The sequence below is a fragment of the Manacus candei genome, unplaced genomic scaffold (assembly GCF_025592945.1).
Source record: "Manacus candei isolate 608988 ecotype Guabito, Panama unplaced genomic scaffold, ASM2559294v1 h1tg000044l, whole genome shotgun sequence".
In the NCBI taxonomy this organism is placed as follows: domain Eukaryota; kingdom Metazoa; phylum Chordata; class Aves; order Passeriformes; family Pipridae; genus Manacus; species Manacus candei.
In genome coordinates this window covers 332590-349314 of record NW_026138092.1, presented here as the reverse complement: position 1 = coordinate 349314, position 16725 = coordinate 332590, and the positions used below count along the sequence as shown (strand labels likewise).

Below are 16725 nucleotides of genomic sequence, written 5' to 3'. Positions count from 1 at the left end.
TTAGTTAAGGATTACTTTATAATGGTCAGATAAGGAGGAATTAAAGTAAACTTTTCTTTTGGTGTCAAATCTGACATTATTTTTTATTTTTACTTGGAACAGCTCATTTTTTTGCAACTAAAGCATTCTTCTCTAACAATGGTTTCTAACTTATGTTTTTTAAAAAATCCATTTAAATTAAAATGACATTCCAACATAGCACAACTGAAACACAGGCCAGAGCATTTCCATCTGTGTGGAAATGCACCTCCTCATTACCTCAGTATGGCTGGTGGCCTCCTGTGGGGAGAGCTCTGTAGCATCCACTGCTGCACAGAGAGCCCAGCACCACATTTCACATTTTCAGCTGTTTCATTTTTTTATGAATGGCTGAGTTGTTGTCACTGGAACAGTTTATGAAATTACATCTTAATTCAGAAAGCTGCTATAAAAATACTCAAGGATTTTAAAACAAAGTTCATTAAATTCATTACTACCTCTCAAAATTGGAAGGCTATAGTTATAAAATTTTCTGGCAAAAGCAAAAAGTCACATTTTTAACAATTGCAGTGGACTTGCAGTAAATGATTCACAGGATTAAAACATGTTTGCATCCAGACATCAGTCTTCTCTTAGTAAATTAGATGGTTTTGTCTGTAATCAGAAGTCTTGATGTGTTCCTTTATGAAATATCTGCTTTTTCAACTCAACTTAGTTAGCATATATAATTATGTATTTGTGTTCTATTAAAAATGTATTAGTAGCTTCCATTAACTGATGAAAAAATAGGAGATGGATTAGGGAGAACACATTTCTATCACTTATTCTATTATAGAAAATATACAGATGTCTGAAATCAGACAATGGGCAGGCTGCCTATAATTTTTCATTTCCAATTTACTTGAAATAAGAGAAAGCATATAGTCTATGCCTTTGTTATCCAGTCTTAAGCTTGATTCGTCAGGTTATGAAAAGAAAATATAGTTGATGTTGGTATAGCCAGTAGTTTGTGTATATAGGGATATTATTCCTTTGTCTGCCTTGTGATAGAAAGGCTGTAACACACTGTTGCTTGGCTGGTTTCATTCTGTAATGGTTTTTGGAAAGAAAATATTATGAACAAGAGCTGGGACACAGCCGAGCTGTTGGAGAATCTACCCTTAGCAGGATCCTTTGTGTCCCAGGAGCTGGCAGTGGGCAGCCCTGAGCCTGAGCTCAAGTATGAGCTCCTGGAGAATCTGCCCTTAGCAGGATCCTTTGTGTCCCAGGAGCTGGCAGTGGGCAGCCCTGAGCCTGAGCTCCAATATGAGCTCCTGGAGAATCTGCCCTTAGCAGGATCCTTTGTGTCCCAGGAGCTGGCAGTGGGCAGCCCTGAGCCTGAGCTCCAATATGAGCTCCTGGAGAATCTGCCCTTAGCAGGATCCTTTGTGTCCCAGGAGCTGGCAGTGGGCAGCCCTGAGCCTGAGCTCCAATATGAGCTCCTGGAGAATCTGCCCTTAGCAGGATCCTTTGTGTCCCAGGAGCTGGCAGTGGGCAGCCCTGAGCCTGAGCTCCAATATGAGCTCCTGGAGAATCTGCCCTTAGCAGGATCCTTTGTGTCCCAGGAGCTGGCAGTGGGCTGGCAGTGGGCTGGCAGTGGGCAGCCCTGAGCCTGAGCTCCAGGGGGAGCAGGGCTGTGCTGTGGGAGGTCTAGGCTGGTGTTCCCCACGTCCCACAGCACCCTCAGCCTGGGCACTGCTCCATCTCCCCCACAGGGAGGAGGTGCAGGAAGCAGATGCAGGAAAGGGGCAAAGCCTTGTCTGGCACTGCAGCTGGACACCTCCCAGACTAAAGCCTCAGGTTCCTTGCTGGGATGGACAAGAACATTCCAGTACTGTAGCTTTCCAGGGGTGGAGGGCACACCTTTCACAAATGAGCTGATTTGAGCAAAATTTTTCTTTGGTCACTAAAGATCTGTGACTCAAAAGAGATTTAGTATTTTTAAGTCACTATTAGTTTTGCATGGCATTTATTTCAAAGCAGTAGTGAGTTTTTTGTTGGTACTACCTTTTTGTATCTAAAAGTTAAATTTAAATACAGTTTCAGTCAGGGTTGAAATATCTTGCTTATCTGTTATTTATAGCAGTTAGATTTGATTTCCAAACACAAAACCACTGTTTGATCACTCTTGTACATTTTCTCCTTGTTTCCTATGGAGAAAGAAAAAAAAAAGTAATTTTACTTGGAAATCATGCCATTCTCAAAATGAGATATAGATAAATTGTGCAGTAGGGATTAAATAAAATGGAAATTATTGATTACGCAATGTTGGGGTTTAACACAAGGAAGCCAATTATTATTGACTGAGAAAGAGCAATGATCAGAAATCAGCAACTTGCCCTTGTGTTAGCAGCTTAACATTTTAATGGATTCCAAGAAGTAACTATTGCTTACAAGAACGGAAATTCTGAATTTGTATTCTCCTTAGTTTTCTCACTAATGTGTGAGCTATATAAAGTAAGTCTGTTTACTCCTGTTCACAGATAACAAAATTCAGAATTAAATGTGTCCAACACAGTCTCCTGCCTTTCTTAACAAAGGGTCCAAAGATCAAATGGATTTTATTGAACTGCTGCAGAAGTATCTCCATTACAAGCATAAGCAATTCTTAAGGAAATGCAGAGAGGTTTTCCTTACTATCTTCTATGCTCAGCAAGTAGGAAGAAACACTATAGAGTTGTCTGCCAACTGTATTGCACAAGTGTTACTCTTTAAAATGTTGTTAGACTTTTTAATCCTTTCTTGGCACTGTTATTGTACTAGTAATCCATAAGGTTTTTCATTATGTAAAGTTACGTAGCTTGCTTTCAACTAATTGTTTAGGACTGAAAAATTTATCAACAACTATAAAATGTCACACTTAAACTGAGTATTTTTTTGTCTCCTAGGTCGTCAAACTGAAGCAGATAGAACACACACTGAATGAGAAGAGAATATTACAAGCGGTGAACTTTCCTTTCCTTGTTAAACTGGAGTATTCTTTTAAGGTAACCATCATTTTGAAAGTAGTTGCTGGGTTTCAGGGAAGTACATGCTTAAACTTGCACTAAGCATCTTCCCTCTCTTCCTTCAGGTCCCTTACACACCATTCTGTGTCAGGAACTCACTAATTATCTTTATTCAGATTTACTTTAAAATAGATTTCTTGAGATATATGATGCTTCTTTTGCAGTTTTACAAGAATTTCTACCCATGTTGCTTTATATTTGTCAGGGCCATTGGATGGCTACAATTTTTCATTTTCATTCTTTAGTAAAATACATTCTATGTAGGAATTACAGAAACTGTAGCATGCCTAATGTGTATTTGTGTATGTTTACTTGTTTCTGTAGGACAATTCTAATTTATACATGGTAATGGAGTATGTTCCTGGTGGTGAAATGTTTTCACATCTAAGAAGAATCGGAAGGTTCAGGTAAAAGTATTAATGACATTATTCCTTTAAAAAGGCTTAAGTTGCTAATTTGGAAAGAGGGTTTTATAAAATTTGTTAGCATTGAAGAAAAAATTCTGAAGGGTTAAATGCATTTAATTTACCTCTTTATCAGTGGACTTAAATTAGTCAGGCAGTGAAGAACTTGTAATTATTTCTTATTTTTTGCTTGGTTAATACAGACATTTGTGATCTATGCATTGTAAAATCTTGGAATCCCTATGGATATTGTCACTGAAACTGATGATAGCTTCTAAAAGTAAAATTTGAAGTTTAAGCTCTGCACTGTGGGATACATTCATCTTGATTTGCATGTGTATCTTAGCTGCAAGACTTAAATTTAGGGAATGCATATATCAATTCTAAAACATTTGCTTTTGCTTTTTCTTGTTACACAGTAAAAGAACAGATTAAAAGATGCTTTGTTTGTCTCTCCTTGGCAGTTACATGGTTGCTCCAGTACCTTAGCATAGCACTGGGGTAATTAATATTCTTTTAATTCTTTACAGTGAACCACATGCACGGTTTTATGCAGCTCAGATAGTGCTAACATTTGAGTACCTCCATTCATTAGACCTCATCTACAGAGATCTAAAGCCTGAAAATCTTTTAATTGATCAGCAAGGATACATCCAGGTATGATACTTTTCATATATTTAGGGAGTGGAGTCTTGTCTTGCTGTGTAGATTTAGGTAATTCTAGAAAATGTGTTCAGAATAAATGGTCTGAAGCTGTTTGGCATGTTAGCCTATTTTTGGGGAGTATTCAAATGCCCTGCTGCTTAGTAATGGTTAAAACCATTGGGTTGTATTTCCTCTGACTGAAATTAAGTATGCACAGTGGAGCTGTCTGCAGTTGAGCCAGTTGTCAAGATTTCCCTTGGGGTCTGTGGTGAGAAGTAGGTGATTACATGGCTCTGTTCATCTGACCTATTTTATACGTCTGCCCTAGAACAAGATGAAAGGTGCCCTAAAATATCTGTTTCTCTGCATTGTCTGTATAAGTAGTTTGGGAAAACCAGCTCGGATGTTAACACTGATACTGTGGTACTTAATGTCTGTCAGATGAATCCCACCCTTGGAGAGTCCTGGCCTTCTCAGACATCTGGAGTAAGAGCTGAGTTGAGGTCTGATCAGAATTTCAGTGCTGCAAATGATGACTTTGGTTTTACAACAGTCTCTCTCGGCACCTTCTCATCTTCCTTTTAACTCTTATGTTTTTAACCTAAATGGCAAATGGGAAGGCAGTGTGTGCAGCAACAAGCACTCTGCAATGCTTTACAGTCCCTAAACTATGGAAGTTCTTCGTTCCTCAGTGTATCACCTTTTGCCATAGCGGAATCTAACAAGAAAATACATCATAAAAATGTTCGAGGGAAGTGGAAAGGAGTCATATCTTAAACAGCTTATAACTGTAAAATGATTTTGCGTGGAGAGTAAAATAATACTGTAGGGAGAAGATAAATACAAGTTCCTTTGATGTGGTTGGGGAGCATCATTAATATAAAGCTATGACTGGCTTAGTCCAGAGTTGGCAACTCTCTCTATGCAGCAGTTGTGTTTTCCTGCTGGTGTGCAGAGGGAGATTTGTGTTCATTTGTTGATGCTGCACAGGTGCTGCACACTGTCTGTGTTGATGCTGCACAAACTTCATTTTCTTTTTCCATTTTAAAGCCATTACTGTTTGTCCTGTGTCTGTAGTGTATCATTCTTACATAGGCTGATGTGCATTCCCAAACACAGAAATGATTCTTTGCTAACTGAAGCAGGTCTGTCTAGTCAACACGTCACCCACTCTGTTCAGTTCCAGCTGTTGATGCTGTTGTTTCTACCAAAAATGAAGCAAAAGCTGCCTTGGTAGTTTGGAGTTTGGCTTCTTTGATTGTGATGCTAGTGTACAGGACAGGGTTACTGTATAATTAGCAACGATTTTCATTGCAGTACAGTATGCTTTCTTGAGGAATGGGTTGAAATTGATACCACAAAGGAGGAAACAGAAGAAAAGGATCCCCAAACAAATAGACTTGGTAGCTTCAAACCAATCGCAGAATTTCACGTGTAACTACCTGGCTGCTGAATACATTCCACAGGAATATATACATCCAGGGAAAACCACAGAGAGTGTGATATTGCACACAGAGTTCTGAAAACTTCCTGCAGAAAACATGACAAGTGGAAGGAAGAATTTATAATGGCCAAGTACTTGCCATTTGTGAATACAATTACTGCTACATTTTTCCCCCAGGGCTGTAGTAAACAAACTTGACTCTGGTGATGCTTTCAAAGATACTCAGAATCAGAACTGACGGGAAGACCTCTTTTATGTTGTCTTATTTCCACACTAATTTTACATAAAACCTTTATACACTTATGCAATAAAATTCTAAATTTACAAGACTCTTGGATATCATGACCCTTTTTGTGATTCATTTATTTGCTAACTAAAGAAATATATAAATATCTTATTCATGTTCTTTAAACTTTCAGCAGTACAAACAGCCCAATGTGAAAAGTATAAGAAAAATGAATAATGTAATTGCAGTGCATGTGGAAGATTAGTAAGCCACAGTTCCCACTGATTTTTTAAGTTACACGTAGAAGCTTGTGTCAGGTGATAATACCTACTTTATGTTCTTATATAATGAGAAACCTTCTGTTTATTGAGAACTGAACTAAAGGTACATCTGATAATATGCTACTATGTGATTTGAGAAATAAATTTTTCCTCTAATAAAATGATTTTCCAAAAGATTTCAAAAGTACTAATTTTAAATTTCTTCGTAGCAATGCACTTACAGTCAATTTATTTCTTCTGATGATAGGTCACGGACTTTGGCTTTGCAAAAAGAGTAAAAGGAAGAACTTGGACGTTATGTGGGACTCCAGAATACCTGGCACCTGAAATAATTCTCAGCAAGGTACTTTGTCTTGTTACTCAGCCATGCATTTGATGCAGTTAAACTGTAACCACCTAATTGTTAAACTCTGAGGGATAAACAATTGCTGATACCTCGAAAAATCAAATGTTGACCGGTCGATTCTTTATGAATTACATAAAATGCAATCGTTGCATCGTAAATATTTTTTACTATGCTAAAACTTGGGCCAAATCAGCAGTTTTCACAATACTGTACAGAACTTTCTACATATACTTGCCATGTAACTTGTGAGGGGAAAAGAGATTTAAAAACTCTATAATAAGTTAATTAACTAACATCCTTATCAGAACAACAAAGCTCAGTGATTACATTCTGAAGTGTTAACAGGCTGGAACAGGAACTCCAGAGGTAACAGGAACCACACAGGGGATGATGAATCAGTAGTCATCACATAACTTGTTGCAGAGTGTTTCAGGTTTAAGGCAGTTTCCATGAAATCAAACATGACAATCCACTGGTTTTACACCTAAAGTACATGCACTGTAAGCTTACTCTTGATCCGTTTGTCTGGTACTTGCACTAAGTGTTCAAACATAGAAGTATTATTAATCATATAGCTGTTTAACTGTAGCCCTATATATTTTGCAAGGGGAAAATATAGTTTATAGAACTGCTTATGCTATAAATAGTCATAATGCATAATGTTAAATCGCACATTTAGTGTGTGGTTTAATTAAATACCTTAGCAGGTCTTCAAAAATAAACAAAATCCATGTCTATTTGGGGAAAAAATGTTGGTTCTTTGTACCTTTTTTTGCCCCAGTGCAGCTAAAACAGCAGAATAAATTGCAATGCATCTACTACAAATTCTTCGTAGTAGATTCTTCAGAAAAGACTGAATCTGAGCCCTGAGCTTTGTAAAAGATGTCAGGGAACACATATGAAATTGATAGGTTTGGTGGGTTTTTTGACTTTTGTAATACTGAATGGGACCTACTAATGACTTAATGTTCAGGTTTTTAAGATCATATCGTAAATGACTATAACAGCTTATTAACTAAACTTCTAAGCTCTTGTAGCTAGCTCACTGCATATGAAAATGAATGTTCTGAAATGCAGATAATCAAGAAGAAAGATGACAGTACACCATCTAGGAAATACCGTGATATTTAATGAAATGTCCCTAAGCTTTGAAGAATTTTCAATCATTCTGTAATAAGATAGTTTTGATTTTAAGTAAATAAATAAATTGTGCCCATTTCTGTCTCTTTGGGATTCTTGTCACATCACTGTAAAGACACCACTGGCACTCATCACACAAATGTGTGCAAAACGTTTCCCTTCTCTCACTGTTTCACTGGCAGTGCTGCATTAGGGTTTCAGTGTATTGCTCTTGGAATCTGGGACTGCCAGTTTGTTTTGAATTAGGTTGTAAACTCTGTATTGAACAAACAATGTAATTGCTTTCTTTGTAATCCATAGGTATATACTGGAAATCTTAATCTGTGTTAGAAGCGGTACTAACAGTGGGATGTTTTTATCCAGGGTTACAACAAGGCAGTGGATTGGTGGGCATTAGGAGTGTTAATCTATGAAATGGCAGCTGGGTATCCCCCATTCTTTGCAGATCAGCCCATTCAAATTTACGAGAAGATTGTGTCTGGCAAGGTAAGTTTGTGTGTTTTCACAAACGCAGCTGTTTTTCTTTGCAGAGCCTGTTTTTTGGTGGAGGACATGCAGAATTTACTGGCTGCTAGACAGCAATTTGGAAAGAACATAGGAAAAGTGTGTCATGTCCCCTTTTTAACTACAGACATTGTAACTTGAAAATCAAAGTTCTAAAAATCTGCTCCTTGCCTTCAAATTTAAAATGCCAATTACTATATTTACAGACACTGTGGTATTATATCCCTTCATGCTTGGATTGAAATTATCTGACTATTAACAACTATTTAGCTGTATGCTTAATTTGCCTAGCTATTTCCTAGAATTTTTTTGCAGTTTTTGAGAAGCTCTGAAGGGTTTCCATCATTCCTAGTAGGTCTCTTTACTTCTGCAGTCATGTAGTTCAAGACATGTCTAATGTTCTGTTTGGTTTTCATTGTTGTATAAAATTTTCAAAAAGTGTTTCCAATGTTTCCCTTTTAATTTTAATTAATATCTCTTACCTTTGGTGCCGAATGGCACCAAAATGTACTCACTCTGCAGCTTCTTCTGCCAGCCAGTGTTGTCTCTGTTTCTCTGTGCTCACTGGATCTGTTCCAGTTACTGTCTCCCTTGTCCCTGCACAGACACAGCAGTGCTGCACCAGGTACCTCTGCTTCTAATCAAGGGCAGTACTCAGCAGGCCTGTGGTGCACTGCACTGACATTGATTCTTTTTGAAATCAAGAAGGTTGTTGCTCTTTGAAAGGCTTTAATACTGTGAACCTTCAGCTGTTTCTATGAATATATGGGAAATAATTTACAAACATCTATTTTTAAAGAAATCTTTTTCTTCTAAGCTAAAAGAAAAGAAAAAAAGTTGGGCAATTTTGCAGTTTTATCTGATTGGCTTGACATCTGTACTGTTGATCATCTACCTTTTTTACTGAGTCCATGGATGGATGGCTGCAGAAACAGCACTGGGCATGAACTCTGGAAACTCTAACATTCAGTCTTCAGCTAGCCGTTCTTTATAACCTGAGTCTTTCATTCCACCTCATTCTCTTAGTTCTCTACTTAAAAATTTGAGTTAATATTTCCTTAGTTCTAAGTGGTCTGGATACTATAGTCATTAAAACCTGTTAATTTCTCATAATGTACAATAGAGCTATATTGATAGGTGAACTAAAGCAGTGTCCTTGATAATTAGACTTCTTGATATCACAAATGTTTTTATTTTAAGTAATTCCATGTTCTGTATTTACATCGTAACTGATCAGCTGAATATAGGGAGTGTCGAACACTGAGACTGTGAGGATGACAAATATAGCTTTCTGCTTGTTCTTTTTCCCTTCCTTCTCTCTGCCATCTCAGATGGTGTCAGCAGACCATTTGCTAGTAAAACCCTTTGTAATTATATCCCAGGAATCATCTTCAAATATATCCTTTAGCCAGGTTTGAATAAATTGCAAGTCACTCACATGCAATCTTCAAATAGTGCTATGTTAGTTATGTAAGACTTTTAATCTTGGTGCATTTAGTTATCAGACAGATTGCAGTACAGCATGAAGTTCCAGACTGACTTTTCATATATGATTGCTGAATTTACAGTTATTTCAGAGCATGTCTATATATTTATATGCTGTATATATGCTGTACTGTACTGTGTCTCCCATGTGTGCATATATATAATATAATCTAAAAATTTATTCCTGGAAAATAGTTGAGTATGTCTTGAGATTATGTTGTGTTGGTGAGACACCAACTTAAGTTAAACTTGGCTTTTATATCACTCTTAGCTAAATTAATATTTTGCCCACTAGAAACTTTCAGCTCAAGAAATGGTAGATGGACCGGGTAATGCTGTTGATAAAGGCTCTTTGAAACAGAAATACATGTGCAACAATAATAATCTCTCACTTCATGCATTCCTACTTGATTTGGTTTTAGAGGAAGGATAGAAAAATGGGCCCACTGTTTCCTTTTGTATGAAGTTGTTTCACTTCACAGGGAGAAGAATCAAATTTGTATAATATTTTTTAATGTTGTGGGTATATAATTTTAGGTGAGGTTTCCATCACACTTCAGTTCAGACCTAAAGGATCTTCTAAGAAATTTACTCCAGGTAGATTTGACCAAACGATATGGAAATCTCAAGAATGGTGTAAATGACATAAAGAATCACAAGTGGTTTGCAACTACAGATTGGATTGCCATTTATCAGAGAAAGGTAAGACTCTTCCTGGTCAAAACTATTACAGGTCCTTAAGGGGTTGAAGTAAAATTTCTAATTATTTTGGTGTTTTTTTCCCTAAATCTATCAATTTAAAAGGTAGAGGTAGTTTCATCTTTTAAGACTGCAAAGGATATGTATTGATCGATTATGATTGTTTCTTATTGGTATTTTATCCCGAACCTCTATGTACATTGATGTTCTCTTTAACACGTGTTGTGCTTTAGTCTGTTTCTGGATTATCTCAAAGTGAGCCATCTCCTGCCTCTCTTGCTTTTCATTTAACCCCTGCTATAGTGGCATCTATAAATACTCCTCCACAGCAGAGAGGAATCTGTTTTCCTTTCCAGCCAGCTCCTAGCAGTCAGCCTGTGCTTCAGAGTGGAGAAGCTCCAGCCAAAGCTAGAGCTTTTCTTTCTTTTCTCCTAAAGGAACGTCCTTCCTCCTCGTTTGGAGTTTTTGTCTCCTGACACCATGCTTGGACTGACTGCAGTTCCATAGGCTGGGGCGATGGGAAGAGCTGGATGCTTTTTTTTCTGGCATCTTAAGAATGGTTTTCTAGTTCCCTGATCAACACAACTTGTAATGTGGTTTTTAGAAAATCCATGCCCAGTCTGCACTGGGCTTTGGACCTGCATAAGAACAAAAGCAATAGAGACAATTGGGAATATTTTCAGCATGTGAACAGCCATTAATGTATCTGTTAGAGGGCAACACATTTGTGCTGCCAGGATGAATGAAGCAGAGCTGCCAGAAGGGATGAGGATGATGATAATTCAGTCTAGGCTCCAGTAGCTCCAAAGCTCCCTCTCCCTTTGAATGTAGAGTCAAAGTTAAATATTTGTAGATTAGTGAGTTAACTAGAAACAGAATCCTAAGAAATTATTTATTCACTTAAATGTAACCTCTGAATTCTTCATTTTTCAATACACGGCAATAGAAGACTAAAATTGGTGTTGTCCCAGAAGACTCAGGTGGAGAAATAATTTTGAGTCTCAGTATTGGAAAAGGGCTAGAGACAAGTGATAATATTTTAAAAAATTGGTTTGAATTTGAAACACTAACAGTCTTAACTATAGAGACATAAACTTGCTGCTTGTAACAGCAGTATTTCAAAGGCCATAGCTAAATACTTACAATAGTTTATAAAAAGAAACTGGTTGTTTGTCTACACAAATGTGACAGTACAGTTATTGAATTATTCACTAATGTGTTAATTACTACTAGACAGGGTACAATTAACACATCCTGTATTCCTTGCATTAAGTATAGATATTTTTAAGAAAATATTTCCCATTGCAGATTTGTAATTATCGTTCTTTGGTTTCTTAATGCCTGTTTGCAAGGTGGATTTATATGCACCCAGTTTCATTTGCTGGTAGGCTGTTTGGGGACACTCAGGCTCCATAAGATTAAATCAGATGTTTTAATACTGTGCTAAATATTCTTAGCATTCCTAGTGCACTGCTGTAGAGAATTACTTTTGCAGAAATAAGAAATATTTTAAAATGTTAAGAAGTAGTACAGTCAAAATAGCCATTACAAGATTTAAAGGGTTATGAAAACTGATGCTGAATAAGCTTGAAGCTTTTCATTATAAGGAATAAATCTTGTAATACTAAGGGCATGAAACAACAGCATACATTGTAATATCATCTAAGCAGTCATAGAAATACAGCAATAAACTTGGGGCTTATACTAGCCTTTCACAGTGGTTGTTACCACAGCATGTATTCTCCTGAATAAACGTGTTCCTTGGCAGCTCATGTCATGTGAATGATTTATTTCTTTTTTATTATTTTTTCTTTAAATTTAATGCTACAGTCATAAGTGAACCAGTCAATTACTTAATATTTTGGATATGATCAAGTCTTGTTTTCTTTGTGTGTTTGCATAGCTATTTATTAACATACTGCCTGATAATATGGTTGTACTTACGGCCAAACAGGTATTTCCACTATAAGCTGCTGTTATCTCCTGCAATCTCTTTTTAGCAATTTCCTTAGTGAAGGTAATAGGAAAAGGTCTGACGTGTCTCATTTGACAGCATTCTAAAATTCCAGTAGTAAATGTGATATTTTCTGTGCTCTGAGTTTTACTGTAAGAGAGTAACCGAAAATCAATTTAAGAAGACACAGAGACAGAAATTCAGATAATGGTAAATGTGTGGCTTTATAGGGTAGCTATGTGTTCAGTCAGGGTAAATCACTGAAACGTGTATATTGTTTTAGGAACAAAAGGATACACATGTGACAGTTGCACAAAGGCAAAAGTTAGTATGATTTCTTGGGGTGTATAGTGTTGTTGCCCAAAGTCAGCAGAGTATAATTTGTATTGGTCTGTGCTGTACCTCTTTAATTTACTGATTTACACACACAGCACATCCACACCACCATTAATCTACCTGGTTGCACAGTGTGATATGATCCTCTGCCTCAGCTGGAGCTGGAGCTGTGCCTGCCCTGCTTAGTTGTCTCCCCACCGTGCTGCCTCTGGCACACTCAGTGCTGGGGATGTTCGGGGCAGGGACACTCGTCTGATTACTTTGTGTTTCCAGGTTTAAATTTGCATCGCCTCCATCATTTTGCTTTATTTTGGCTTTCCTTACGGTACAGTCTTTGAGTGACCCCTTCATGTCATTTCTTGTGTCTCATTGTGGCCTTTTTGAAAAGGCTTTCACCTCTCACTTACAGTTAGGTCCTAGGAGGAGCTTTGTAGGAGAGGCAGAACAAATTCTTTTACACTCAGGTTTGTTTTTATTTGGAAAGAGAGGGTCGTTGGTAAGTAGGAAGGAGAGGGGTTCCAAACTGCCCTAAGATTTCTGTGTAGTGTAGATGGCAATCAGTCTACTCTGCCATGACTGTGCTGGGAGCTGTGCCACAGAGCTGATGAGTTGAAGGGAGCAGGATCGCCTCTGCAAGGAGAGAACTAAACTTTGTTTTAAAGTGGAAGTAATTTTTTAATGGTGTTTGTCAGTGAGATATTAGTCTTTTTCAGCTTAGATTCACACATCTAGAGGCCTGTACCTTCTTAGGCTGGCTTTATTTATGTGCCACCACTTTAGCCTGTAATACCTGATTTGGCAGGATTTGAGGATTAATGGGAATATTGCTGTGCTCATTATCACAATGTTAAATCTATTGGCCAGTAACGTTTCATGTGGTTTTTTGTGTCTCCCACCAATACAGGTAGAAGCTCCATTCATACCAAAGTGCAGAGGTCCTGGAGATACCAGCAACTTCGATGACTATGAAGAAGAAGATATTCGTGCGTCTCTAACAGAAAAATGTGCAAAAGAATTTGCTGATTTTTAGTAGGAGTAAGAGGACAAGATGACATCAGGGCTCACATTGGGATCTTTGCACTCTGTTAACAGATGAGGTGGAGCTGAGACCATCATATGTCAAAACAGTTACCTAGTTACTTCATTCCACAAAGCCGACTGAGGTCTTTATTGCCATCTTCCATGTGTGCAGTTTGCACCAACCCTTCTAACTAGGCACAATTAAGCAAGCACTGTTTGTGCAGTAACACAGAATAATAGACCACTTTCCTACTTAACTTTGGTTTCTGTCGTTCTTTGTTTCTGTGTATTGTTCATTTTCCCCCTTTGAAATGAAGTAGTTTTTTACCCAAGAATGCTCCATTTTATTTTGAATAATGTATTATTTGTGTGAGTGAAATGGAAGGTGTTGCGGCTAGTGTGATTTAGACTGAAGTGAAAGATAAATGTTGCTTCTAGTCTGTGCCAGCCAATAATTCATGTCTGTCTTGTGTCTGATGCTACAATTTATAATAATTTTTTAGTAGCTCAGACTAAACCTAGCCAACATTTTTAGCATTTTTGAAGGTAGTATTTATCGCCATATAAATGTCTGCTAAATTAACTTAAAAACATTTCTTCCTGGAGGCTGACCAAAATTCAGTAGAATCAATTGGATGGCTTAAGTAGGGGACAGTAGCTAGACCCTGTGCCTTGGTTTTCTACATCCCTGCAGTTTTTTGTCACTGCCTCCTTCCTTCATATTTCTCACCTAGGCAGTAGGTAAGTTGCCATAACCAGACTGTATCATGGAAAGCTTACAGTCCCGTGAGAGCAGGAATTCCACCTGGTCTGGATTTTGGACCATATTAAACCGAGTCAACTTACCAGCATTTCAGTTGGCAGGTATAAAATGGCTTTTTTAAGATCAAGAAACCTAAACACTTAAAGGAAGTTTTGGTCAGTATTGTAGAGAATATGATTCATTTTGATTCACTTTGTGGGGTTTTTTTTAAGTAGCCAATGTCTGGGCTCCCAAAGTATTCCTTGTTTCAAGCCTTTTTTGTTTCAAAAGGCATCCATTAGAATAAGAACCATCATGCCACAAAAAGCAAAATGCGCTCTGCCATTAGCTGTGAAAAATAAATGGTTTAGCAAATGCAAAATATTGTTCTAGATGCATCGCTGGATGAACACGGTTATTTTTTGTTAGCTGTTAAGAATAAGAGGTTATTGCCAAGTTTTTATTCTGGTATACTATATTAGTAAACTGAGGATGGAGTACTGCTACAATCATTTTCTTTTTAATTACAGCACTTCATTCACGAAGAAAAGAGAGAAAGTTTAAAAACTGCAACAGCTGAATTTATTTTAGTTGCATTGTCTTTGTTTCTAACCTACTTTCTTTCAATCAACCAGAATGTATGTCACACAGATACAGGTATTTGGGTTTAATTATGTTTTGTATACTCTCACCAACTGACTTAAAAGATATTGCTACCATGTGCTAGCTTTGGGCACCTCTACACATTTATTTCAATGTTAATAATCAGCGGCTCAGCACTTTTCTGGGGGTTGCTTTTAAACTTATTCATAGTAGTTTTATTTCTACACTTGGTTCTGGCTGTCTCAGTGACCTGTCTTAAAACAGCACATCTAAACAGTTTAAACTAGACTCATGTTTTATCATAAATTTACATGCATACAAGGATGAATTGTTTTTTAAAAAACTGAGCTATATTGATACATAGCCATTGTATTTGTTTGAATGCCAGAGCAAATCAACAGCTGGTGGCATTCCTTCCTTTTAATCTGTATGAGACTCCCTAAAGAAAAGCCTTTGTAGACATTTTACAAAAGATTCTGAAACGTACCACCCAACATTCTCTGTGTTTAGGTTGTTGAGCATTTTTGCACAACGTCATTAGGAGGCTGACACTGAATGCAGTCTTTGTCCACCCATATATACATACGTGCAAGAAAAGTATAAGATACTTTGCTGTAGCAAATTTTATGTAACAAAGATATATCGTCACATTAATAAATTTAAAGAAATCCTTTGTATGAAAATGTTAAAATCTTTTGTATTTCATTTAGACCAAGGACATGCTGCTGTATGCTAGCTGTATGCGATAAATTCTACAGTAACTTTGTTGTCGTTTATGAACTTTAAAGATTTTAATAAATGTTGGAGATCACAATTTGATTCTGTTATGATTTTAATTTTTAATCATTACATTTATAATTCTAGAAAGGTTCAGAGATTTTTCTGTTTTGTAATATACTGTAATCATTCATCTTGCGTGTACAATAAGACAAAAGTCTAGGAAATTGGTTCTGACGTGTCTGTCTGATATCCAGATTAAATTCTACATGGGCATAAGTGGAAAAGTCATCATAATGCCATGATATTCTGCTATTTTTTAATTTTATGAAAATCCTGTCAGCAAGTTAAACACTTTTCCAATATGGCATAATAGACTTCAGTATGGAAACGAGATTCTATTTTGGAAAAGGAGGGGAAGTGTGCAATTTCCAAGGCATTAGTGAGTACATTTGACAATGTGAGTATTATACAACCCTCTCATTTAAACACAGTCGTGAAATATAACTACAGAATATTATGTTACCTGTATTTAATTTGAAAAATCCTTTTCACAATATGGAAAAATTGTATATCTATGACAGTAGAAGCTTGTTAATTTTACACATTTGAGGAATTAAGTGTTGAACTATATGGTATATTTTAATTGTACTCTAGTTGTATGTAACTTTCATTTCCAACATAAAGGATTGTATCTCATTAAGTAAATTGCTTTTTTTATTATCTTGTCAGTTGCATTAAAACCCTTATTTTTAAATCCTTTAAAGTATTTTACTAATTTTTGCAAATAATTAGATGTTTTTAAGTGCTGCAATAGTGTGCAATATAGTAAACATTTATATACAGAAGTGCAAATTAAATTATGTACAACACTTGTGCTGCTTCTTTGTGAATCAGAATGTTGTATGATGAGAGTTGTTGCACCTCCCCACACACTGCAAGTAGGGTTTGAGAGCAAGAGGAAAAGGTTGTGAAACCTACCCACACATATGAGTTGAGGCACATTAAGCTTTACACTAACTAGGGTGTTTGGAGAAGGTGATGTGGAGAACATTAAAGGCACTATGACAAGTCTTGGACTTTTTAGACAATCAAAAGCAAGCAAGGTGATCATTAGCTTCAGTATTGTTTGTCTTCATATTATTTTCATTTA

The 16725-nt window shown here is 36.8% G+C and overlaps 1 protein-coding gene across 9 annotated transcripts in view; it reads left to right on the top strand.

The window, feature by feature from the left end:
- The window catches only part of PRKACB (protein kinase cAMP-activated catalytic subunit beta), an 83595-nt gene extending 67300 nt beyond the window's left edge, over positions 1-16295 (top strand). For all 9 annotated transcript variants that reach the window (XM_051796074.1, XM_051796073.1, XM_051796069.1 and 6 more), the window contains 7 exons: positions 2907-3005; positions 3351-3433; positions 3961-4087; positions 6274-6369; positions 7876-7998; positions 10039-10203; positions 13395-16295. In XM_051796074.1, coding sequence (XP_051652034.1) covers positions 2907-3005; positions 3351-3433; positions 3961-4087; positions 6274-6369; positions 7876-7998; positions 10039-10203; positions 13395-13520 — 819 coding nt within the window. In that variant the 3' untranslated portion in view covers positions 13521-16295. The remainder of the gene's footprint in view (positions 1-2906; positions 3006-3350; positions 3434-3960; positions 4088-6273; positions 6370-7875; positions 7999-10038; positions 10204-13394) is intronic.
- Positions 16296-16725: the final 430 nt, after the last annotated feature.